At 39.9% G+C, this 24195-nt stretch overlaps 2 protein-coding genes across 8 annotated transcripts in view; one reads left to right on the plus strand and one right to left on the minus strand.

Moving 5' to 3' along the window:
* Positions 1-2295: 2295 nt before the first annotated feature.
* snx19a (sorting nexin 19a) overlaps positions 2296-24195 on the minus strand; it is a 97730-nt gene continuing 75830 nt past the window's right edge. For all 7 annotated transcript variants that reach the window (XM_071461296.1, XM_071461294.1, XM_071461293.1 and 4 more), the window contains 12 exons: positions 11381-11499; positions 9097-10611; positions 8864-9002; positions 8674-8774; positions 8467-8586; positions 7900-8018; positions 7380-7470; positions 7095-7245; positions 6702-6825; positions 5708-5892; positions 5496-5583; positions 2296-5207 (listed from right to left, as the gene is read on the minus strand). In XM_071461296.1, the coding sequence (XP_071317397.1) occupies positions 5063-5207; positions 5496-5583; positions 5708-5892; positions 6702-6825; positions 7095-7245; positions 7380-7470; positions 7900-8018; positions 8467-8586; positions 8674-8774; positions 8864-9002; positions 9097-10587 (2754 nt within the window). In that variant the 5' untranslated portion in view covers positions 10588-10611; positions 11381-11499 and the 3' untranslated portion in view covers positions 2296-5062. The remainder of the gene's footprint in view (positions 5208-5495; positions 5584-5707; positions 5893-6701; positions 6826-7094; positions 7246-7379; positions 7471-7899; positions 8019-8466; positions 8587-8673; positions 8775-8863; positions 9003-9096; positions 10612-11380; positions 11500-24195) is intronic.
* Positions 12509-23242, plus strand: LOC139607936 (carotenoid-cleaving dioxygenase, mitochondrial-like). The gene is made up of 12 exons (XM_071461300.1): positions 12509-12660; positions 15380-15584; positions 15684-15895; positions 16401-16516; positions 16673-16775; positions 16934-17062; positions 17161-17321; positions 17440-17607; positions 18082-18219; positions 19663-19845; positions 20555-20665; positions 21886-23242. Exons 1-12 carry the CDS (start codon positions 12633-12635, stop codon positions 22000-22002), a joined length of 1671 nt encoding a protein of 556 aa, XP_071317401.1. The 5' UTR covers positions 12509-12632; the 3' UTR covers positions 22003-23242.

Genomic DNA, 24195 nt, shown 5'->3' on the forward strand with positions numbered 1-24195 from the left:
TTATCAAGAGCAGCATCTTGTCTGATTTCTTCACTCAGGTGCTGTGGGACAGTGTCAGTCTCATCCAGAAGACATGTTTCAAAACAGGAAGTACATGTGCTTCAAAGGCTTTTACTAGTCTACCAAATATATCTTTTTATCTTAAAACAGTAGTGAGAAACAATATCCCCAGTGCCCTGAATACAGACAAAAGATTCTGTGAATAAATAGGCAACATTAATCTGTCTGGATCAGGGGTGGAGTACACACCCAGTGACACTTAATACCAGTGACTCATTAATGACGAACATCTGTAAAACAATGTAGAATCAAAAAACAAATTATAACAGCTATATGGCACTGGTCGCAGTCGTTGCACTACTGTCTCTGGAATTTGTGTGCAGGGTTTTCTTGCACTGTTAAAAAGCATGGAGAGTGAATTGCAGGAATAAGAATGAAAATCAACATAATGTACAGAGCCTGTTGTATCAAGTAACAAGCTGCAACAGACTTTGACACCTACTGACATAGGTTCGATTTAGAGTCTGGATTTATATGTTGGACCAATGTTGTTGAGAAATGGGGAAAAGTAGTCAAATAAAGGTAAAACAAGAGCTGAAAGAAATGTTAGCAGTTCTGTATAGACACAGTGGTGTTCTGAGCTAACATCAGTATGCTAACATACCCATCACGAAACTGCTAAAATGCCAATACTAAGCTGGTGTAATATCTACCATGTTCACTGTCATAGTTTGCCAAGTTACTGTGGCATGCTAACATGCTACACGCTAACTACTTATTTTCAAATTGCACAATGTGATAGTAAAGGTTTTGTTTAAATGCCTTTTTTTTTTAAACAAACCAGCGACCAGTCTCAGAAGACTCAGTATAAGTCTTGTTTTATACTTGTTGCCTCTTTATATACACAAAACATACTGCACTCTCCACATTCAAGTGCTATGATGAAGAGAAACCATTTCAAGTAGTTTTGTTGTTAAGTAAAATGAATCAAATCCAATACATTTTAATTTTCCAAGACATTTTAAACTACAGTCAATACACTTGTATACTCAGTTGAAATGAGCAAATCAGTGAATTTGAGATTGAAGCATTTCACATGTCAGTCAGCGAGAAGTTGTGAAATTTCACAGATGTTTGTCCCATTGAGAGATTTCTGGTGAAATTACAGCTGCTTTGACTTTGAAACGTATGGGGCCACCACCAATGCAGCTAGAGTGTTTTGTCTCCTCTGGTTGCCAGTGAAGTCCCAAAGCATGAGACAGGAGGTGGGAGCCTGCCAGTATCAGCCCATGATATCATGAGAAAGGAAGCGAGCTGTGATAAATGTTCCTTAGACCCAGATTAAAAAGTCTTTCTGAACTACACATGGAAACAAAGGGAACTGATTTACACACCGACATCTGATACTGACACATGAACTGATAAGTTCCTGTGTTGTGTTGTCAGGTATTCCTGTTATTACCCCCACCCCCTTACACAACAACACCTTTTAGACACTGTGTCATCTTAAAGCTTTACAAAGATATTGCATTGTTATCATTACTGTATTGAATTGTACACAGATTGCATTTGATTGCACGTTGTGTCCTCTTGTGTTTCTGTATTATAAAACACATATTGAATCCTACTGCCGGGAAGTAAAACCAATAAAGTGAAAGAAAAATATTTTGCATTGAACCAGATATGTAGAAATATCACTTTAAGTAGAGGTAAGTAATTAGTAGTGATTTTTACTTCTTCAAATGGTCAACAGAGCAGACAAAACGCTTCTGAGCTTCAAAGGACCCATATTGTAGAAAGTGAGATGTCCATGTCTTTTTTGATGACAAAGCAGGTCTAGGTGCTATATTAATAATGTGAAAGTATTAAAGCGCCCAGTCTAAAGAGAAATGCACACAGCCCCTATTCAGAAACTGTGTCTTAAAACAAGCTGTCAGGACTTCTGTAGCTTTGTGATGTCACAACAAAATGGTTACCACCCTCAGCTATGCCTCCAGTATGGCCCACCTGGATCCAGCATCCAACCTTGTAGGATTTGATTTCTCCAAGTGTTCACCTGAAATCTGCTAAATTTGTATTTGATCAGTCAGAAAACAGAAAATCAGCCAATCAGAAGAGAGGTTAAGAGCTTCTCTTCTGATTGGCTCATCAACCTGTTGTTGCTAGAGCTCCAGATAGAAGCCCGAGAGAGGGGATGTAAAACTACAATGAGATAGTTGAGATGGTTCTTGGTACTTAGACCCACAAATACATGTTCTTATGGATATCAAAACTAAAAATAAAACACCAGGAAAGTGTAAAGTATGGGACCTTTAATAATATCAGATTGTTTTGAGCTCATTTGTAACAAAGTGACTGATTCTGTCAGAAGCAACAGTTTTCTGTCAGTATCTATTGGGGGCCTTAAAGTGATCAAATCTTCCGATTAATTGGTCTACATGATGTGGTACAGGCCATGTGCGCGATGCCGACAGGAACAAGTAATGACAGCAATCACATACCCTAAAAAACAAGTAACAAATAAACAAGAGACTTAAAATGTCTATATCTCCAACACACAGGGAGAAGACAGAGGAGAGGGGAAATATTAGTGCACTTCAGTTTCACTAAAGGGGAAATCCCAATTTTTCACACTAGAAAGATCAGTGTTTGTACTGTGCTGATCTCTGGCTCATAATCACATCCCTGCACAGGACACACAGTGAGACACTGCAGTGTTTAGTGCAATCCAGAGGGATTTGTGTCTGCAGAGTTTAAAAGGTCATTTCTACTGGTCTCTGATACCAGTATCAGTACCAGTATCAGTACCGGCAATTTCTGCCCAAGTCTGACATAGTTTTATATGTGGTATACTTCTTAACGACCATAATATTAAAACTGACTATACAGTATGTCTTACAATGAATATATGCCAGCAGTATGTAGACCACAGTCTTTACAGATGTCCCTTGAGGTTTTATGTGACTTGAAATAGATAAAAACACATTGATTTGAATTCAATTAATTTGAGAAAAAAGTTTCACGAGCAAAAATGTTTTTCATGATAAACTAAGTTATGTTGTCATGTGGAAACACTTAATAAATGCTGTTGTTCCCTAAATTTTTCTTACTTTACTTTAAGTTAAATACAAAAGGAACATTTTCACTGTGGTTTCATAAGTCATGCAGTAAGGTGTTAATCTTTCAGGCTATTACAGCCTCATCATTGAAATCGTCTGTGAAGCAGTGAGCATTTTTCAAAGGCTGGTCAGGATCAAAAGATCATGGGAAGACTACAACACAGCCTGCACTAACTCTTATGAAATCACTTTTATAAATGAAATATCAGTCTGGGGTCTTGGGTGAATCACTGAAGGTACTATCTGCCAAATCTGTCATACATGGAATCATGCTCTTAATAGTATGGTCTGACTTATTTATTCATTAAAAGATGGTTCCCACAGACTATCTAAAACAAAGGAAGTTTTTTACAGTCATGTTGTCAGTTGTCGTTGGGATAATCACTACCAGTGTCGGTACAAGCTCTTATTATGACAATCCAGTTTTCAAGTTATACTTTGAAGCTTTGCTACACACAATGTTATGGTAATGTGTTTGAATGAAATATGGTCTTGTATAGACGCCTCAGCCCACAGGAGAAACAACATCAAGACAAAATATGTCACTGGAGTAGCAAACACTACCTCAATGTTGGTTGCTCAACGTAAATGAACTTACTATTGTGTCTACTCAAAATCCAGATATTGTAACCAATTACCCTGCTTGTCCAGTCTTAAGAGCTGCAATCATACAGTGTTTTCCTCATGTCAATCAAACTTTAAACCACAAGTTAAAAGTTAGAGTACAACCAACACCCTGAGACTGGTTTCTCAGAGGAGGTATAAACTGAACCAGACAGCGTATATACACGAATGCTGGCCTAAAGCTGCTCATAAAAGCTGGACCCAGATGGACATACTTATAATTTGATGGAAATGGAGATAAAACACATTCAGAGAGGAGCTGAATGTAAAATCTGTGACCATTGCATGTATAGGTCTTGAAGAAATGGGGAATCCCACACACTGCACTTTCATTCATTGATACAGGACACCTTTGAATCAGCACATCAGTCCAAAGCCTCAGTCCCTACAGACCTTCATTAGCATCAGCATCAGCATCATCGAAACCATTTATAACTGAAGTCCCTCCTTACACAGCTGATTCCACTGATAGGTATCACAGTGAAGGCACTGACTGCCGAGAAGTGAGATACTAATCACCAGATGAAGAGAAACAAAGCACAGAATAAAATCCTTATATGTAGAGCCAACTTGAAACACACTGCCGAATATATATATATATTTATATAAAATAGCAGCATCTGATGCATATTCACTCCACATTGTGGCTGTGTGTATATATATATATATATATATATATATATATATATATATATAAAACATTACATTAAAACATTAAAAAATACTGTATGTATTTAAAATGGAAAATCACAAACATATACTGTATGCTAACATTAGGTACATTTTCACTAGGCTCCATGGAAAGTCTGTGCAACATTTGAACAAACATCTGAATCAATGAATTAATAAATGCATCAATAAAAACAGTAAGCAAGCACTAGTTACAGAGCACACCCCTGTTGTGCATGTAGGGATTGGTGGACTAACTGTCCATTTATTAAAAAAATAACATATGATATTTAGATCTCATTAGACAAAAACAGTAGATACTTGATTGTGTAATGTGCTGATGTCTGATGCTGTGAGCCCATTCTCTTTTTCCTCCTGATGTGTCCCCTCTGGATGTTTCACAAATATACACATATGTCATCTCATCTTTATGTTACAATAGGTCACAAGGCAAGGCACGTGACTGACGCATGACACATGACGAACAAGCAGCCTTTTGCTACTGACCAATCGGGTAATGACTGCTGCATTTCTGCACCATCACCCTATAGAGTGTACTTACTACTGACCATTATGAATCCCTCACAGCGTTCACACACATACACTGCGCATCATCCAGCCATTGCCTCCACCTGTGACGCATCAGTGTGTTAATCATGTGCTGATCTCGTGTGAGGATTGTCCCTCTCTGTGTCTTTAGCCAGGCTCTGCAGCAGAGACCTCTGGAAGGCCTCGTCACACGACTCAGGGACCAGAAACTCCAGCAGCAGGTCACAGATGCAGTAGATCAGATGTCTGCTCATAATCACACAAACAGGGGTCAATGACATCAACTGTTATTAAAACTGATGCCTTGATAGTATAGGATATGAAAATGATTTAATACAGCAGATGAATTCATTTTTATCTTGAACATTAACGTTTTACTAATATAGGTAGTGTATTATAGTATAGTTACAGTTATAGTTATAACCACAGTGAGTAGTGATACAAAGTTCTCAGCTCTTGGTTTAACTGTTTGTACTCAAAATAAAATAGCAGCGTCTGATGCATATTCACTCCACAGTGTGGTTGTTGACTCACTTGTTTATCTGATGGTCCTGCAAAGACTCCAGCATGGCCTCCAAGCTCAGTCTGTACTTCTCACTGCCCAGCATGTCAGTGATCAGCTCTGTTCAAGCACAAATAATGAAACAAACCAAAAAGGATAAGATAGTTTGAGGAGTGTTGCAAATCAAAACAGCATTTTATATGCAATCAAACACCAACGTCTGACTCTACCAGCTGCTACGTACCTGGAAGCAGCTGCATTAGACAGTTCAGACACTGCTCCTTAGTTTCTTCTCTTTCCGCGGCACTGCGCTCCGGCCGTGGTTGAGCAGGTAGCGTGCCTCCTGGCCACACAGCTTCCTGCAGCACTTGTAGGTAAATCACCCAGCAGGGGGCACTGGTAAGGTGGGCAACTCCTACATCCAACCACCTGAGACAAAAGTCAGTAGATAAGTGCAACGCTGTGTGCTTTTCAATTGATATATCAGGCCCTGTGTGTAAGACTAAAAGACAGACTGAAAGACATACACACAAGGGAAAGAAACACAAACAAGCACACAAAACGTGGCAGGGGCATGAACATTATTTACTGACATGCTCATTGAACCAGAAAACTCCCAGAGGCATATGTCAAGTCAAAAAATGGAGGCCAACATAATCAGTTAATGACCACAGAACACTAGAGATTAGACAAGCACAGTTCCCACAGACTGTGTGGCGAAGCAAACCCCGTGGTAATTCTAGAGAAGTCTTTGTTTAAGGCTGTTCTCACAGAAAGACATAAACACTGCATTGAAAGGAAAAAAAAACAATATTTTGAAAGGCATTGAAGAAATGGGGAATCCCACACACTGCATCTTCAATTATTGATACAGGATAGCTTTGAATCAGCACATCAGCCCAAAGCCTCAGTCCCTACAGAACTTCATTAGGAGTGAAACAGAGCGGATTGAAACAATTTATAACTTAATTCCCTCCTTACACAGCTGATTCCACTGAGCAGTCAGTGCCTCCGCTGAGGTATCACAGCGAAGGCACTGACTGCTGAGAAGTGAGATACTAATCACCAGATGAAGAGAAACAAAGCACAGAGAATCTTATGCAGTGTTTATTTGCCACAAACCACTTGGTATGAGTGGTTCCTGTCAGGTCATTTTCCTCATGAAGCTGTCCCTAATACATATAAATACCTAATACTAGTAAATACTATGCTACACAGAAATTAGAAGAAACAGGGACCTCTCAATGAAGGTGCCAAAGAGCAGTCTGATGGTCTTCTGTATGTTCTCAGTGCACAGCCAGCTCCACTGGTCCTTCATCAGAAGACACAAGATGTTCAAAGCAACATCTGCCACAGCTGTGTCTGCGGTACACATAAAAAAAAACATCAACAATAAATGAATAACACAATAACGAGAACAGAGGGACTTAAAACACATGAAATACAGGCAGAGCCCATCAACGGTGGAAAGTGACTAGGAGGACTCCTCAGTGACTAGGAGGACTCCAAACAGTGGACTTATGCTGCACCCAAGTGGTGATGCTATGTTACTGTATGCTAAATCTCGAGGGCTGGAAGGAATGCATGAAGGGTAAAACTAACTAAGACATGACTGTTGTTTAAATCTCAACCTGTCCCGTGAGTTTTCCCTGAAGTCTTCTTGTCTTTGTCAGCCTGCTCGCAGCTCTGCTTGGCTGCCTCTTTCCCATTCTGCTCACATAAAAGTCTTTCCTGCTCATTGACGAAGCTCTCCAGGCCAGAGAGCGACATACCATTGAGGACCTGAAGAGTCACGATGAGCAAGGTGAACAGGACAAAGACAACGACAATGACAACAAATCAGGACAATGTCAGCTGTTCCCATTTCAAACACACATTCATCAATGAGACATAAAAAACATAGTATAATGACTTACAGCGCTGCCTTCACTGAAGCAGTATGTCACTTTAGGATGTAGGTCAGGTATATTGAGAGATGGGGAAATTTTGCTTGGGAACATAAGTCTCCTGATACATGAAACACAAAACCAGAATCCCCCATTTACAGTCAAAAAACATAGTAACAAAACAACCTGCACTGATTCATACTGTACTAAACTGTCAGAAACATGATCAGGGGCCTGTGTTTTGAGAGCCCAAGAGTAATCTCAAAACAAATCTAAAGGGTTCATGAGATGATTAAATAAGACAAAGGAAAAATATCCCCACTGCACAAAATTAGATTACTTTTGGCAAATGTTACTACTACTAAATTACTATGTGTCTACTAATGTGTCTTGGATCATTTTAACTCCTTTAAGATGTACTCTTTGGCTGAACTGTGCACAGTTCATCGACAAATGACGAGGCGTCACATGTGGACACTGCTTTGTTATTAAGGGACCACAGGACAATAATTTTGGTAACCTCTGTGTTGGGCTGAAATCGAGCCCTCACCTGTACTTCCTGTTGTCCATCGTTCTTCCATCAGCATCTCCCTCAAGGTCCTCTGTTGGACTGAGGGGCTCAGGGTAAGGGAAAGCTGTCTTCAACGTGTCTAATGCATTTTCCATCATCTTTAATGGAAAGAGTTGGAGAAGATACAAGATAATTAAATTGCCCTTTTTGGAAAATATACCAATGAAAATAGTCAGATCACACTTTCCACAGTGTTAATCAGTCAGCTTTAGAGGTGCTGGGAGGCAAATTTTGCCACCTTTGGACACAGCCTTGCCAACTACTCCCTTGCTTCCAGTCTTCATGTTAAGCTAAGCTGACTGGCTGCTGGCTTCAGCTACATATTTAGTGTACAGACAAGACAGTGGTACTAATTTTCTCATCTAACACTCAGCAATAAAGCAAATAAGTGTATTTAAAAAAAAACATTCCTCTAAGATTTGGTTTGTTTTATCCAGTGTAAATTTTCTTCTCATTTTATCAAATGCTTAAAAATCACATTAAAACTTTCCTACAATTGTACTGCACGGTCTTCAGAAGAGCTACATTATATAGACGTTGTCTCACCTTATCAATTCGTGACTTGACAAAAGGCTTTCTTCCAAAATATGTGCAAACATCTGTGTTGACAGCCAGGAACTCCTGCATGTCTTCACTGTTGGCTGTCTCAGGAATACTGCTTAATTGCTAGAAAAATCAATCAAATTACAGGATTAATAAAAATATCAAAATATTATCAATCATGCAGAGTGACGATACGATCCCAATACCTACTTTAAGGAACGTATCCAGTTGGCTTTTACGGGCTTCAACCCTCTCACTCTCTGCGTTGCCAAATGGAAGGTCAGGGAACATTTTCTTTGGGCCTTTGACATCTGAAATGCAGAACATTGATTTTCAATAACGTGTCTGTCTTGATACACTTAAATTCAATGGTCATTTAAAGCTGAGGATAATTTCTTACTCTTGATTAATTTCTTAACTTCAGGCTTCTCCTCTAAACGCGTCTGCAAGTTGAGGAATTCGCTGTATCTCCGGTTGACAGCGTGACAGCCTGCAGATTGCAGAGAGGCACCGCTTTCTGCTTCAGCCACTGTCTCAAACTGTAAAACAGGAAGATTAGGGCAATGTGTGATGATCAAAAAAACATATTCAAATATCAATCAAAACGTGAAAGACAGTAGGAGGTGGTGTTACCTTTACAGTGTAGAGAGTATAGGGATGTGTACCAGTGCCGCGCTGCTCCTTTGCAGTGATAGTACCAGAAATTTGCACGTTCTGGATATGCAAGGGTGAAGATTGGTTGTTTGGGGTTTCAAAGTTGTAGGAGGTTAGGCAAAGTCTCCTAGGGGGACAAGATGGGGATTTCTCTTGGGCTATACCTGCCGGCCACTGGGAGTCCTCAGGGACTATCACCTTCGGCCCAAGATTTTTCAGAGGACCAAAGCAGCCGGAGGCCTCATCGTCCTTTAACGCGTTCCTGTTGCAAAAGTTTTTTGGAGGACCACAGTCACAAAAGCCTCCTGTCAGGTCATCCTCCGAGTCTGATTGAATTAGGGAGTCCAATGAAATCCTTTTGGACTCTGATAACTGGGAGTAATGGCCAGATGTGAGTGAGCAGCAGTTCACTTTGCATGGTGTGAGCAAACCTGCGTGGCAACTTTCTAATTTCTCCACAGATGTTAGGCTCACCATGCTGCTCTGTGAGGAGTCCCTCTCACTGATCGTGCTCTTGCTCTGCACATCGTCAAGGTCAGAGGAGCTTCGGTTGGACAGGCCTGCTTGTTCAGAAGAAGACAGGGACCTGCAGGTCGTCCAGGACTCCTGCTGGATCTGACATCTGTATAATGCAGCTGCCGGGCGCTCACTCACATTGATTTCAGGTGGTTCTCTGGAACGGGTGAATATGTCTACTATGGTCTGGTTCAGCCAGTCAGGATCAGACACCCTGCTTATGAGCGGCAACAGCACATTGCAGGTGATGAGTTCTGTAACCATGTAACCTCCGGTCCTGGTTTCCATCTGAGGGTATGGCACAAGCACATGTAAGACAAGGTTAACTAGAGCTCTTGAGTAGCTGAGCTCAGCAGCCGCACCACGAACAGCTGGGTGAGGGGCATCTACTTGACTGTACAGCTGCCAGAGACTAATGCCCTCTCTCCGTGTTGACTGTATCTGTCTTGCCGTCATGTAGCTCTGCAGATGACAGCCGTACAGCTCCAGCAGCCGTTGAACCAGTGCTTTTCTGTCCACTCGCCGCGCACGCTCCTTCAACTCCATCACTGACTCCAACATTGAATTACGCACCGCCCGTTCAAACTCCCCCTCCACCTCTGGCAGCAGAGTACGATACCATGAGGACACGAAGTCACGCACTGCTTTGTGGACGGCACTGTCGATCTCATGGTTCAACCTCCACTCGTGTTCGGGTGAATACAGCGGTGGGTTAATTGTGCCAAGAGGCAAAAAATGTTCCAAGTGGAGAAGGCTGTTTGCATCCAGTACAGCACGGGACCCGAGCCAACCCCCGAGGACCACCAGGAGACTGGTGAAGATGCAGAGGAGCCAAACGTTCACAAGGAGATGGAAAAGGACAAGCCATGCAAGCAGAGCTCCGAGCCCTAAGAGCCGCCGCTGTCCAAGTAACTCTGATAAAGTCCAGTGATTAGAGTTCTTTGAGGAAGGCATCACAGTCAGCAGGTGAAGTTTGTCCTGTTCAAACAAAAGACATTGATATATTCTGTTACATAACAAGCAAAAGGAATGAGAAATTGGTGCTTTGAATTGCTTTCTTTACTTGATATATGAATTTTAATAACCAAACAGCACCAATTAAATGCTCATATGACAAAGCCAGTTGCAACACTTGGTTGCAAAAACTTAGTGTTTCTGTATATTGATGAAACTTTTCGCTATTGTTTCAATAACTCAATAATTTCACTATTAATAAATCTGACTATTTTCTTTATCTAAATTCTATGCATCTTTTCCTTTTTTTTTGTCCAACCAACTGTCTAAAGCTTTAAGATATTCAGTTTACAGCATCATACACCAGTGAATAACAGGTGGAACCACAGTATTTGCTGCTCTACTGTGGTTAAATACATGCAGGTTATATTTTGTACCATTAGTATGCAAAGTAACTAGTAACTAAAGTTATCAGATAAATGCTGTGAAGTAAAATGTAGGCTAGGCTACAATAATTTCCTCTGAAATGTAGTGGAGTAGCACTCAAGAAACATGGAAACACTCAAGTGCAAGTACTTGCAGGCAGCCAACTGTTTTAGCCACTGTGACTAAAGTTTAAGAGAAATGCCACTTGAAAACCTATTAACAAATCTAATGTACACCTAGCCACAGATGGTGCTAACAACTAGCATAGGCCCTCTATAGCCTATAGTGTACTAACATGGAACTGCAGATATTAGGAATATTCATCACCGCTGTAAAGCCAGCAAGGAGACAGTAAAGCATACATTACCCCAAAGGTTGTTATTGGAGCTTCATAGCACGAAAACTGGCCGTATGGGACGTCCTCCTCTTCTGGGACACTGCTTTAATCCTCCAGCAAAGATTATCTGGATCAGTCTGCCAGTCAAGCTAGATACACACGGCCCATATGGAGAGATAACGAGCTGTTAGGTGTCCACTAAAGCTGCCAGTGAGACATCCCCGGTGTTCACAGCTCTGAGAGCAACACATTACTCTACTAAACTAAAACTTAAATACAAAGAGTTCATGGAGGACAAAAATGACTTAAATAAATGAATGAATGAATAAATACACACATAGATACAAAAACAAAAGAGGTAAATAGGTAAACACAAAATAAAACATTCAAATGGGGTAGGCTACATGAATATTTGAATTAAAAAAAGGTTCCTAAGATGTTGCAGGTAATCATTGTCCTGATTTGTTGTCATTGTCATTTCTGATTTGTTTGTCCATGTACTGCTAGTACAGCCAGTTGAGGTGCTGAAGGTTGTGCTAACATCCCTGTGAGGCAGCACTGTTCACAGGAATCTCAACAATTGGTTGTATTACTTGGGCTTGGTTCGTTCATCTTACCAGTCCTGTTTTAGAGTGAGTACATACTCCCTACACAGGCACAGACAGAAATATTAAATGCAAAAATGATAAATAAATCAATAAATGTTGAAATGCGGTAATAAATAAATGTAAATGTACAAATGTGAAGAAATAAAGTAAATATATAAATAAATATATAAAAGACATATGTCTCAATTAATTACAAAATGTATTTGTTTATCCCATACATTATTTATTTCAGCAGTTATTGTCATTTGATTATCTGCTGTTGTTACAAGGCAACAGAAAAGTAAACAATTTTTTTCAACCATGTTGTTATGCACACTCTCTCTCCCTCTCTCTCTCTCTCTCTCTCTATATATATATATATATATATATATATATATATATATATATGTGTGTGTGTGTGTGTGTGTGTGTGTGTGTGTGTATTACCGAAGCTTTAACGAATAGAATTTAATAATAAGATGAGAAAAAAAGTGTATAATTCACTAGGCGAAGTGTTTCTCTCTCTCTCTCTCCCTCTCTCTCTCGGTCCATACTGTATTACATAACCGGGTTATATAACAGCGCTGCTGCGCGCAGCTCTGGTGGCGGCTTCACGCTGACTGGTGGCCGTGTGTGATCCAGCTGGACGCAGACGCGGAGAGCAGGAGCTGCATCCACCCACGTTAACCGCTACCATGTCCCCAGTGAAGCCCGTCAGCTCAGGTAAGCCTCCTCCGCGCTGAGGCTGTGGTGCTGTACAGGAGGGACCCGGCAGCTCGTCAGTCACCTGCCGATGTTCACGGCAGCGCCTGGCACATTGTCAGAACCATGCGCGCTCGAAAAGCACAATATACTGTAGCCTAATCGCTGGGATTTGATTTTTCATGTTCACACAAGCTTATCTCTGACACAAGGGAGTTTGCTGGTATTGTTGGTATGCTGAATGCTAGTGGCGGTAAGGAGTTGACAGTGCGGTGATGTGCGACCAAGCCTTCGCCTGAGTGATGGCAGAACACACTGTTCTTTCAGCGTCGCTCTGCTCAGCTCCTGCTGCTGCAGGTCTCAGGCTGCAGGTCTTTGGCACAGCAGTCATTACTTTGTTTTTCAGCAACCATAGTCTTGATAATGGGTTTCAGTTGCAGAACGGAACACGGTTGATCTACAGTGGAAATGCCATGGGTGTCACATCACTCCGGTCCCGGGAGACTGTGTTTGCTCCACAGATGGTTAATCAGCCTAACTATGACTGAGAGTAAACACCGTGACAAGCAGGGCGTGGGCAGGTCATCATTCTTAAAGAAAAAGTATATCTTAAATATCTCTCCTTCTTTATGATGTAGTTTGCTTTGTGTTAAGAACGTAAACGTCCCTTCCAGTAATGTTATAAATACTTATACGAAAAATATGCTGTAGTATTTTTCACCAGAAAAAGAAAAAACAAACAAAAAAAAAAAAAAAAAAAAAAAAAAGAAAAAAACAAAAACAAACTATTATCATTGAAACAACATACTTTTTATACCTGCAGATATTGTTCATTTCAAAAGTCTCATTAATGGACACAAGCTGTCCCCTGCTTCACTGACACGTCCCCTCACAGTGTGTGTGCACTGGGGGCTTCAGGTTTCCACATCATCCTGCACAGTGAAGGTCGGAAATCCAAAAGCAAAACACATTTTTGAGCATGAGAGTCCTTTAAGAAGCACCTCAGCCTAATATTTTCTGTTGTAGGTTTTACTGCAGCTGCTGACCACACCTTCTTCTTGGCAAATGTAATTTGCCTGTCAATAGGTTTAAACTTATTTTAATTATGAGTGATCCATTTAATCGGTTTTCCTTTGTTTTGCTGTAGTTTCCCATGTTCTCTACATTCCTTCTCCAGTGACAGTTATTGTTAATTATTTGAAAATGAATTATTGTATCAAACTAAACATTTCTGTGATAAAATATGTTCTGCCTGAGTGGATAAAGGCTTAATTAAAATAGAATGTAATTGTAATCACCAAAATATGCTGCTGTACATTTGTCCTTTTCCCTGAGAAATGCTGTGTATTATGCTCAGTATTTTTAAGAAGAAGCCACTCTCTGGCAGTAGTGCTGGGGTAAATGAGGTTAAGGCGTCAGCTCATGGTAACAGTGGAGCTGACTGTTAACAATAATTTAAGTCAGATGCCTTTATACACGCTGGACTCTGCCATTTGGGAGCAGTCATCATTCAGTCCAGTTCTGTGTTTAAAATTATGGAGAAGTTTGAGTCAATAAAACACTGCATTTACGCCAAACAGCAGAGTTACTGTGACCCAGCTGCCAGTGAGCAGGATTTTAATTTTTTTTTCACTGAGGAACTGAACTTTAGCACAGTCTAACTTTTACCCAAATGTAGGATTGCGACAAGTGGTGTATTGCTGCTTTTAAGCGAAAGTGAAATAGTTAGCGATTTCTTTATTTCTTTATTTATTTTGAGTAAACAGCTCCTTCATTTAAACTGGATTTTATTTAATTATTTTACAATTTCGATAATGTTTGTTGGAGTCTTTCATTTTTAGTCAAATATTACTAATATACATGGGTATATTACTGTAAGTCATTGTGTCCTCCATTGTTTATCAGGTTCTGTTCCCAAATGTTTTTTTGATTTAAAATTCATCTTGGCATCCTTGCTCTCTAAACCGTGATAGGATTTGTTTTTCTAAATGTGCCCATTAGGAGCAAGAATAGCAGCCTTCACTAATGTTTAGTAACATTTAGAGAAGATTAGCTTGTTAGCAACAGAATTGTAATGCCTATAAATAAATGCATCAACAAAGGCCAGGTTGAAAGATGCATTTTGATCACCACATTTGTACTTTTGAACATATTAGACAAGCAACTAAATATTCGAAATATTCATATCCAGCCTTGTTTATGAGGTTTATGACGAGGCCGCTCTCAGCTAAGACCTGCCCAGAGATAAACAAGTCTTTCCTCTCTCTGCTGCATGCCGCAGGGCCTCAGCCTATAAACACAGAAATGCTGCTTAGCTGTAAGAAATATTCTTGAAACAGATGTTGTTTCTTCTTTATATAGTCTCATATACAGTGTTTTCTTTGCATGTTTTTTTCTAAAAAGGCCATTAAAAAACTCTCTAAAGAAGAAAAAGAATTATTCTTGAAATGAAAAACTTCACACACCTTTTGACTAAACATTAAAATTAATCCTCAGTGCAGTTAAATTGAATGCTTTTTTCATTGGACTTTGTAGGTTGTTGTCTGATACTTTTCTTAGGAGACAAGAAAAAATGACCTTTTTTTTTTTCCAGAGTTCACTTTGGCTCAGCAGCCAAAACATGTGCAAGATAACAAAGTTTGAATTAAACGCAACATCGACATATACAGCCATCTCCCTAATGTCTGTCTAGGTAAAAGTAATTTGTGTATGTTACTGTGTATGTATTTATTTTCTACAGATGATAACAAGCCTGCTGACAAAGGCAAGGTCAAGGAAAGCATCAACATGCTACTGAAGGGACTGGAGACAATTGCTCCTTTGGTACGCTCTGTTGAGGAGACCCCTGAGCCAATCTCTACCGAAGTACAAGGTACCATTCCCTCCTGGATCGATGGCATCCTACTCCGCAACGGCCCGGGGAAGTTTGAGTTTGGAAACACACAGTGAGTTTGGAAACACCTCAGTGTGCTGCTGCACACCACAAATGAAAAAAAGTTTCCAAATAGATGTAATAAAGTCTCAATGTGTGTTCTTCACCACAGCTACAACCACTGGTTTGATGGGATGGCTATGCTACACCAGTTCAAGATGGACAAAGGCCAGGTGACATATATGAGTCGGTTCCTGCACAGCGATGCCTACAAGAAGAACTACGAAAAGAACCGCATCATTATGTCAGAATTTGGTACCCTCGCCATGCCCGACCCCTGTAAAAACTTCTTTCAACGCTTCCTTTCTCGCTTTGAGATGATGGGTGAGTAAGAAGGGATGGGGAAAAAGCGAGTATAAATGGATTATGGCAATCATCTGTAGTTGGTTTGTTGACTCATTATACACAAATGTTGTCTTGCTCCATGTCTGTCTCGCTCTGATGTATAAATAAAACAACATGGTGATTTTTGTGATGCAGTTCGACCAGTTTGGTCATTTGAGAAGGAGCAAAAGAGCCAGGATAACAGGAGGGAAAATCTAGATCAAGTGGAAGAAAAGAACACATTGTACAAACTTGTTTTGTTAACCTTTGTGGTGAGGCCAGGGGTGGATCCTTACACACACCAAGATTACATAATAATATGCTACGGGGGGTTAACCAGAGAGGGGAGTAGGCATTTCTGAAATGTTTTACATTGCCACTGGATTTCTCAATCTACAAGCTTCAAATTACGAAATAGGACGGTTTACAATGAGTTATTTTTTAAAGAAGAATGGTTTCAGTCACTTAAAAGGCCTCAGCTATCCTGTGTTTTTCTGTGTTGCAGAGCCCACAGACAATGCAAGTGTGAGCTTTGTGAAATACAAAGGTGACTATTACGTCAGCACAGAGACAAATTTCATGCACAGAGTGAACCCGGAGAATCTAGAAACAATGGAAAAGGTACTAACATGCTCGTCATGGAGTAATAGATGTTAATGTCAAGATCAGTTTGTATAGCCTTTCTTCTGTCCAGAATCAAGCATAGTCATCATCTTTCCAATCTGACAGCAGTGCCAACACACACTGATTCTTCTTATTCTCTGCTATGTTTTGTAGGTGGACTGGAGTAAGTTCATTGCTGTAAATGGAGCCACTGCCCACCCACACTACGACCCTGACGGTACCACCTACAATATGGGCAACTCTTATGGAAGCAAAGGTTAGTCCCGTGTTTCACAAGATCCTCATTAAGGTCCCTAGATGAACACGCTCCTTTATGATGTAAACTAAATTGTGATCATCGAATAATCTGCCACCGCTTTGCTTGCATTTCATCTCAGTGTAAAAGGTGTTAAAGAATATATCATTATTGTACAGGAGCCCTGTACAACATCATCAGAGTGCCTCCTGAGAAGACACAGGACAAAGACACCCTACAAGGGGCCAAAATACTCTGCTCTATTGTGCCAGCAAACAAGTCCCACCCCTCCTACTACCACAGCTTTGGTAAGCCAGCTCCACTGAATGTCATTCAGAAGGGGTCTCTATCTTTTATCTATTTCCCTCAGCTACAAAGCCCAGTGATACCTTTGTCTTACTTCCAGCCATGTCTGAGAACTATGTGGTGTTCATCGAGCAGCCGATTAAAATGGACCTGTTGAAGATCGTGACATGTAAGCTGAGGGGGAAGGCTTTAAGCGAGGGCATCTACTGGGATCCCAAGCAGGAAACTGTCTTCCATCTTGTTGACAAGCGTACAGGCGAGGTGGGTGACTGTGGCGGTTAGGGGGGAGGATTTATTCCGGCTAAACTCGAAAACTTCACGGAAATTCTGTGTAGATCTTTAGCTCTTGGGTGGGCTAATTGTGTATTCTGTTCCACAGGTGAGCTCAGTGAAGTATCACACCAAAGCCATCTCCACCTTCCACCAGATCAACGCCTTCGAGGAAGAAGGATTCTTGATGCTTGACATGTGCTGCTCAGACGACGGCCAAGCCATCAACAACTATCTCATCCAGAACCTACGCAAGTCCGGAGACGCACTAGATGAGGTCAGAATTGAATTACTCACGCACACATAAATTAACACTCTTCGTGTTATTTTATGTGTTTAGTTATTAAAGGAAAAACCCACCCTTAGATACCATTACACAGTTACTTAGATTTGATCAGACCAATCCAGATCTTTTTTTTCCCGATTATGCTTCAGCTTCTTAATGCATCTGTTTTTACTCAATTTGTCTTGCGTAATAAATAACTGCTCAGGGCACTGGGTTTGGTAATCTTTTTCCTTTCCACTAAATGATGGTACTGCTCTAGGAAGAGAACTTTTTCGTTGTTAAATGTGTTGCCTTCTGTCTGTCCATAGTTTTGGTTTTGTTTATCAGATCAATTATATTACCAAGGGTACTGTTGCATTTTACATAAAATATTTTCAGTCTCTTTGCACCAAGAGATAAAAAGACATGCTGTATGAGGTTAATCTATAAAATGCACTCATACTGTATTGTTCCCGTACCTCTCAGGTGTACAACACCATATGCAGGGTTTTCCCCCGACGCTTTGTTTTGCCCCTTAATGTGACCAGTGAGACACCGACCGACCAGAACCTGAACACACGGCCCTCCAGTGAAGCAACGTGTGTCAAAATCAGCAAAGATAAGGTGAGCTGGAGACTGAATTCTACATGATAACTTCTTAACCTCATTTTCCATAGATCAGAAGAGCCTAACTTCAATCTATATTAATCTAATTGTGGTAGAATTACTCTTTTCCTTTACTTGTGTAAAAGTAACAAAACCATTATGTAAAAAAAAACCTGTGTCGCTGTTGTATTATTAATATTCATTATATTATTGAATTAATATAATAATAATAATAATTTAAGCAGCATTTTGTTATTGTGGCTGGCCCATCTCCAACCTAATGGCACGTGGGGGACAATAACATGACAACATTTCTGGCTGGTGCTAACCTGTTGAGAGCTTTAAAAACATGTATAAGCTCTTTAAAATCAATTCTAGAAGAAACTGGGAATCAGTGCAGAGAAGCTGCGACTGGAATTAGTGTATGTCCTCTCTTATTTGTTTTAGTTCAGAGCCTGGAACCTTAATTTTGGATGAGTTGGAGTCCTCAATCATATTTTCAGGGGGACCCATGAAAAAAGCACCACAATACTCCAGTTGACAAGAGATAAAAGCTTTAATCTGTTTTGCAAAGTTAAAATCAGCCACACCTATGTGATTTTCCAAAGACTAAAAAGTTCTGGTCAGCTTGTTTATAGGATGTTTAAAATTTGGCTTGTTACTTCTGACCAGAGCAGCCAGATTACAGAGTTTCTCAAACAGCATATTTCTTTTTGCTTTTGTCTTAAATCACTAACTATTTTGGCATGAGCAGTTTCCGTGCTATGGTTGGCTCAGAAGCCAGACTGACATTTTTCCCGGACATTATTAACCTGATTATAAACCACTTTTTCAAGGATTTGAATTGAATATGAGTTTGTAGTATTTAGGCCTCCGGGGTCTGGGTTTGATCTTTTCGATAGTGGCTTTGCTACAGCTGTTTTGAAAGAATCTGGACAAACTCCAAAATCTCCAGAGATGTATTAATAATATGCATAGCAGGGTTAGGGGTGCATTCCAGCGCAAAGGCTGTAGGGAAAGGGAGGTTGTTTAAGTTGGGAGGTGGGAGGTTTACTACCAGTTATTAAATTTGAAAATTCAGAGACAGAAAAGTTTGAGGATGTCTGCATGGGTACTTGCCCTCTGCAGGGTTGTCTAAAAAGGCAACTTGTGTCTTTTGCAATAAAAGTTCCAGCAGTAAAAAAGTTACAGTTAGAAATCTGGCAAAATCCTCACATTTTAGAGCAGAGGCCTGGCTCAGAAAGTCATTGTTTAAGACAGGTTTTAACAATTTATCACTCATAGGGAACAGTTTTAGAGTTGCTGCCGGCCTCTGTGATAAAATTCTTCTGTTTTACGTAAGCATCCCAACCTAAAGCCCGCTGTTTTCTGACCATTGAGGCCCAATGAACACACGGGCAGGACGACAAAAACTGTTGATGATAAGTAACAATAGACATTTGATCCTCTCTTTGTCAACAGGTGTTCTGCCAACACGAGGATCTCCATGGAGATGACCTCCATGAGTACGGTGGCCTGGAGTTCCCTCAGATCAACTATGGCAGCTATAACACACGACCGTACCGTTATTTCTACGGCTGTGGCTTCAGACACCTGGTGGGAGACTCTCTGCTCAAGATGGATCTGAAGGACAAGACGCTCAAGGTGTGTGTGGTTTACATGTGTAGAGATGTCAATAAAAACAGCTGCTGTGATTGTTATTTTTGAATTTAAGGATAATAATCCTAAAGCACCATATTTTTTTGTCAGAACCAGTCAGCATTGTCTTATTCTGCAGTAACATAGCTTTCTTATTTCCTCAATACAATACAACGTCATGCAGCGCAGCAGATCTTTGTCAGTGACTTTAACCACATTTAGCCAGATGTATATAAAGTGTAGTTAAACATTTTAGGAAATATGCTAAGGCTACAGTCAGCAGCCGGTTAGCTTAGCTTAGCATAAAGAGTGGAAATGGTAAATCAGCTGGTGTAGCTCTGTCCAAAGGTTTTTTTTAGTTTTACAGGATGTTAAGCGCCAGACTATTTCTTGGTGGGGACAGAGTCAGGCCAGCTGTTCCCCTAATTCCAGTTTTTATGCTAAGCCAACCAGCTGCTGGCATTAGTTTCATATTTACCTAAAGACATGAGAGTGGTATTGATCTCATCTAACTCTTGGCAAGAACAGAGAAAAAGCATGTGTGCACAATGCAGTCTACAAGTATATTTTAATGAATTACAATTTCCATTTTAAGTCTCCTTCCAATGAAGACGTACGACTTGAAGAACTGCACTAATTACTTTTAAAATTAGTCAGCAGTAAAGGTAAAAAACTGAAGCACTGAGCAGCTGTTTGTTAATATGATATACGACAGGTCTGGTACCAGAAGGGTTTCTACCCATCAGAGCCTGTGTTTGTGCCGTCACCCGATGCCGTGGAGGAGGATGATGGTGTCATCCTGTCTGTGGTTCTCACCCCCTCACAGGTAAGACTGTTAATAAAGACTGAAGGTTATACAGGAGTTGTAGGAAAGCCCACGTGACATGAAAAGAAAATAAAACTTTCCAAAGGTTTGGCAGTAAAAGTGTTGATGAGTCAGCAGTCACATCGCTGTGATAATAGTGTGTAATTTTGGAGAAGCAGAAATCTATATCTCAGACCCTGTTTTCTTTCGTTTAATCTACTTTTGCCTCTGAAACATCATCTTTCACCTGCACCTCACCGTGTTACTACCGCAGGTTGTTACATTGTTGTCTTTGGTGGAGGCTGTCTTGAGTTTTAGTTACCACCAAGCAGCTGGCCTGCAAGTTGACCTGAGCTCAGTTCATTTTCTCCTCCAAGTCTTTTATCAGCCGGACACATAATCCATCATAAATATGCATGAGGTGAGATGAGCAGGAGTTATAAATATTCATAGATGAATTTACACGAAGTGAAAGTTTCAAATTACAAAGAAAGTTGTAGAAAGTATAGATGCCTAATGGCAGAAAATGTGTTTCTGGCCATGTAAGTGATGCCAGTAACATGAACAATATATGAGCTTAAGGATACAGAGTGAGGGTTGTAATACATACTACATATAAAATTTGAAGATGATAATCTAGAGATTTCTGTTTGTGGGATTTTTGTTGGAAATTGGAGCAGAAACAAATACCACTTTGGATTTGTTGCTAATATAAACAATGTTTGCAGATTTTTCCAAGCAGGACATATGAAAGATAACTACAGCAAATAAGTCAGTTTTACACACTACACACCTCTAATTGAAATTAGAGTTAAATCCTATTATTCTATTCTATTCTAAGAGGGACACTTCTCTTAACTGTGGTGTGGCTGTAAAATGTGTTGTGACCAGCAGCAGTTTGGTATAGTCTGTCAATCAACTGTGGAAGACTTTCAGATGGTGGGATGCAAACGGAAAGCATCTCTTATATGGCAAATTACATTTCCTATATGGATTTCATTATATATTTATTTATGTTTTATTATTTACTCTGTTTTATTTATCTCACCACTTGTGTCAAACACTCACCAAAGTCAGGTTTGGTCTTTGGCCTTGTGTGAACGTGCACTTTCCAAAGCATGATTTCATTGTCAGTGCTGCTCTTCTAAACAAATACATCATGTGTCTCTGAGGCACACGGGAGCTGATTTGGAAGTTCACATTGACTTTTTATACTAATTCCACCAATTTTTTCTCTCCAGGATAAAGGAACATTCCTCCTGGTTTTGGATGCCAAGACATTTAAAGAGCTGGGAAGAGCCAATGTTCCTGTTAACATGCCTTATGGTTTCCATGGTACCTTTAATGCCTCTGCATAAATCTAATTCTGTTACATTCAAAGTGTTTCTGACATTACACAATACAAAGAATGCTAAATGCAGTGTTAATCATACTTGAGTTATTGTGTCCTGGGCATTCAACCTGTTATATTAAGTTTACAGGATACCTCAACTATCAGACCACCCAAGTGCCAAATGAACTGTTTCCAACTAGGGTTGTCAGCCTTAACGCATTAGTCACGATGAGATTAAGGACCGTGAATCGTGTTAATCGCGTGCCGCCAAAGATTCTTTATTTTACACCGTCACTGGTGCTGTTGCCAAAGATTCTAGAACACTACATTCTAGAATCTTTGGCTGCTTCTATTTCGACCCTTTGACGCACCCTTACATGTTGTCAATCTGCCACAGACACTTGCTACAAAGATTTTATATGGTACTTCATGGCAAGTCATGTCTATGGGAGCAAAAGGGGGACGGTTCAGGTCTGCATGAAGGGGCGTGTCGGGAGGCCTAAAGTGTTTAAATTTAGTGACCTGATCTTTGGTGAAGATTGAATGAGTTGGAAAATAAAAATATAACTTACCCAAAAGTCGTTAACAAAAATAAGTTATCAGGCATCTTCATAATTACGCGTCAGACATGGTAATGTTAGCCTCTAGTTCAGACAGACAGACTGTTACATGTTGTCAAACAAGAAAAAAAAGTTCTAAAAAGCAAAATAATAGAATTTTAATCATGTGATAAAACATGCGATTAATCGCAATTAACAATTGAAATTCAGCGATTAATCCTGATTAAGAAAAAATTAAACATTTGACAGCCCTATTTTCAACCTGTGTGTGTGTGTGTGTGTGTCATCATGGCAAAATGTGGCACAGACGCTTACGATTGCGGGAATTACCACTGAGGCGGTTTTCGGATACTTTGTCGGGTGTTTATTGGTTTGTCTGTCTGTGGACAAATTCTGTCACCACGATAGTGTCCCAGCCGTCCAAGATACAGTCAGGATGAGTCAAGTATGAAGATGGGTGTGGTCCAACCCATGAGTACTGAGTACTCATGTAATAATGTAGTAATGACTACTGAGTGCTCACGGGTCAGAACGTCTACATGTTGATGGGAATCAGGGCTGTTGTGTGATCCCATCACAAGTTGGTCTCTCATCTTTTGTACTCTTTTCTTCTTCTTCTTTTAATCGAACAATATCTTTTGTAAAAGTTGGATCAGTTTTATATACTCTGTTTGCCATTAAACCTTTACCTCTGTGAACTGCCAAGTGTGTTTACAAAGTTGTGCATTGTCTGTGCATCTTTAGCTTACAGAATCTTCAAGGTCATGTTCAGAAATGAATATGCTCATATATAAAAACAGAAGTTTCATATGCTGATAGGATTTCATAAGTAGGTTTATTATCCCATGCTATTCTTAACACTAAAATTTATATTTATATTTGTAAAAGTGTAAAGCTAAAGTGATCAACTTCACCATAAATCTCAGCAATTTTCTCAATTATCTAATTCCAATCTTCTAATCTACACAAAAAATGTAACAAAAAAACAATTTCACATTGTTTTTGTTAGATTTGCCAAAAAAAAAAAGAGTTAGAGCAGAGCAAATGATTATGTTTTCATTATGAATGGTGTCAAAGGTTAAGTGTTAAAGCACATGCCAGAAATTGTTCAGTTTTACTGCATGGATTTATAGGCAGTAAGCTTGGAAATGGGATCTGCAGCAGATCATAAATCAATGTAAATATTATTAACTTTTAATGCTCCCAATGGTCACTGAGAAAAACTGTTTGCCAATATACAGTAATGCACACATGGAAATTTCATAGGCACTTGATTTTACTCATTGCATAAGTTTATTATAAAAATCTCCATTAAATATTTGCCTTCTGAGCTTTTGATTTTAAATTACAGTGCTGCACTTGTTTTATTTGACACCACGCCAGCAAAAGCACGTGCTGAAGCACGAGTAAATGGCTGTGACTCAGGTTTTTTGTCTGCAGTAAGAAATCTAGACATTATCCACCAGAGGGCAGCACGTGATGCCATTTACTGTGAATACCCTCAGTCATATAATAATCTGCCGTCAGGACCTGAAGTCACTACCTGGCCTGGAATTGTTGTTGAAAAATTTCCCTGAATGGAAATAAATGAAGGACAGAAAGAAAAACTGTTGCGTGTTGCTTTTTGTTGTTTGTGTGAGACTGAATGACAGTAAGAC

This window comes from Trachinotus anak, unplaced genomic scaffold, assembly GCF_046630095.1.
Source record: "Trachinotus anak isolate AG129_WGS33_773 ecotype Australia unplaced genomic scaffold, CSIRO_AGI_Tana_v1 ptg000024l, whole genome shotgun sequence".
In the NCBI taxonomy this organism is placed as follows: Eukaryota; Metazoa; Chordata; class Actinopteri; order Carangiformes; family Carangidae; genus Trachinotus; species Trachinotus anak.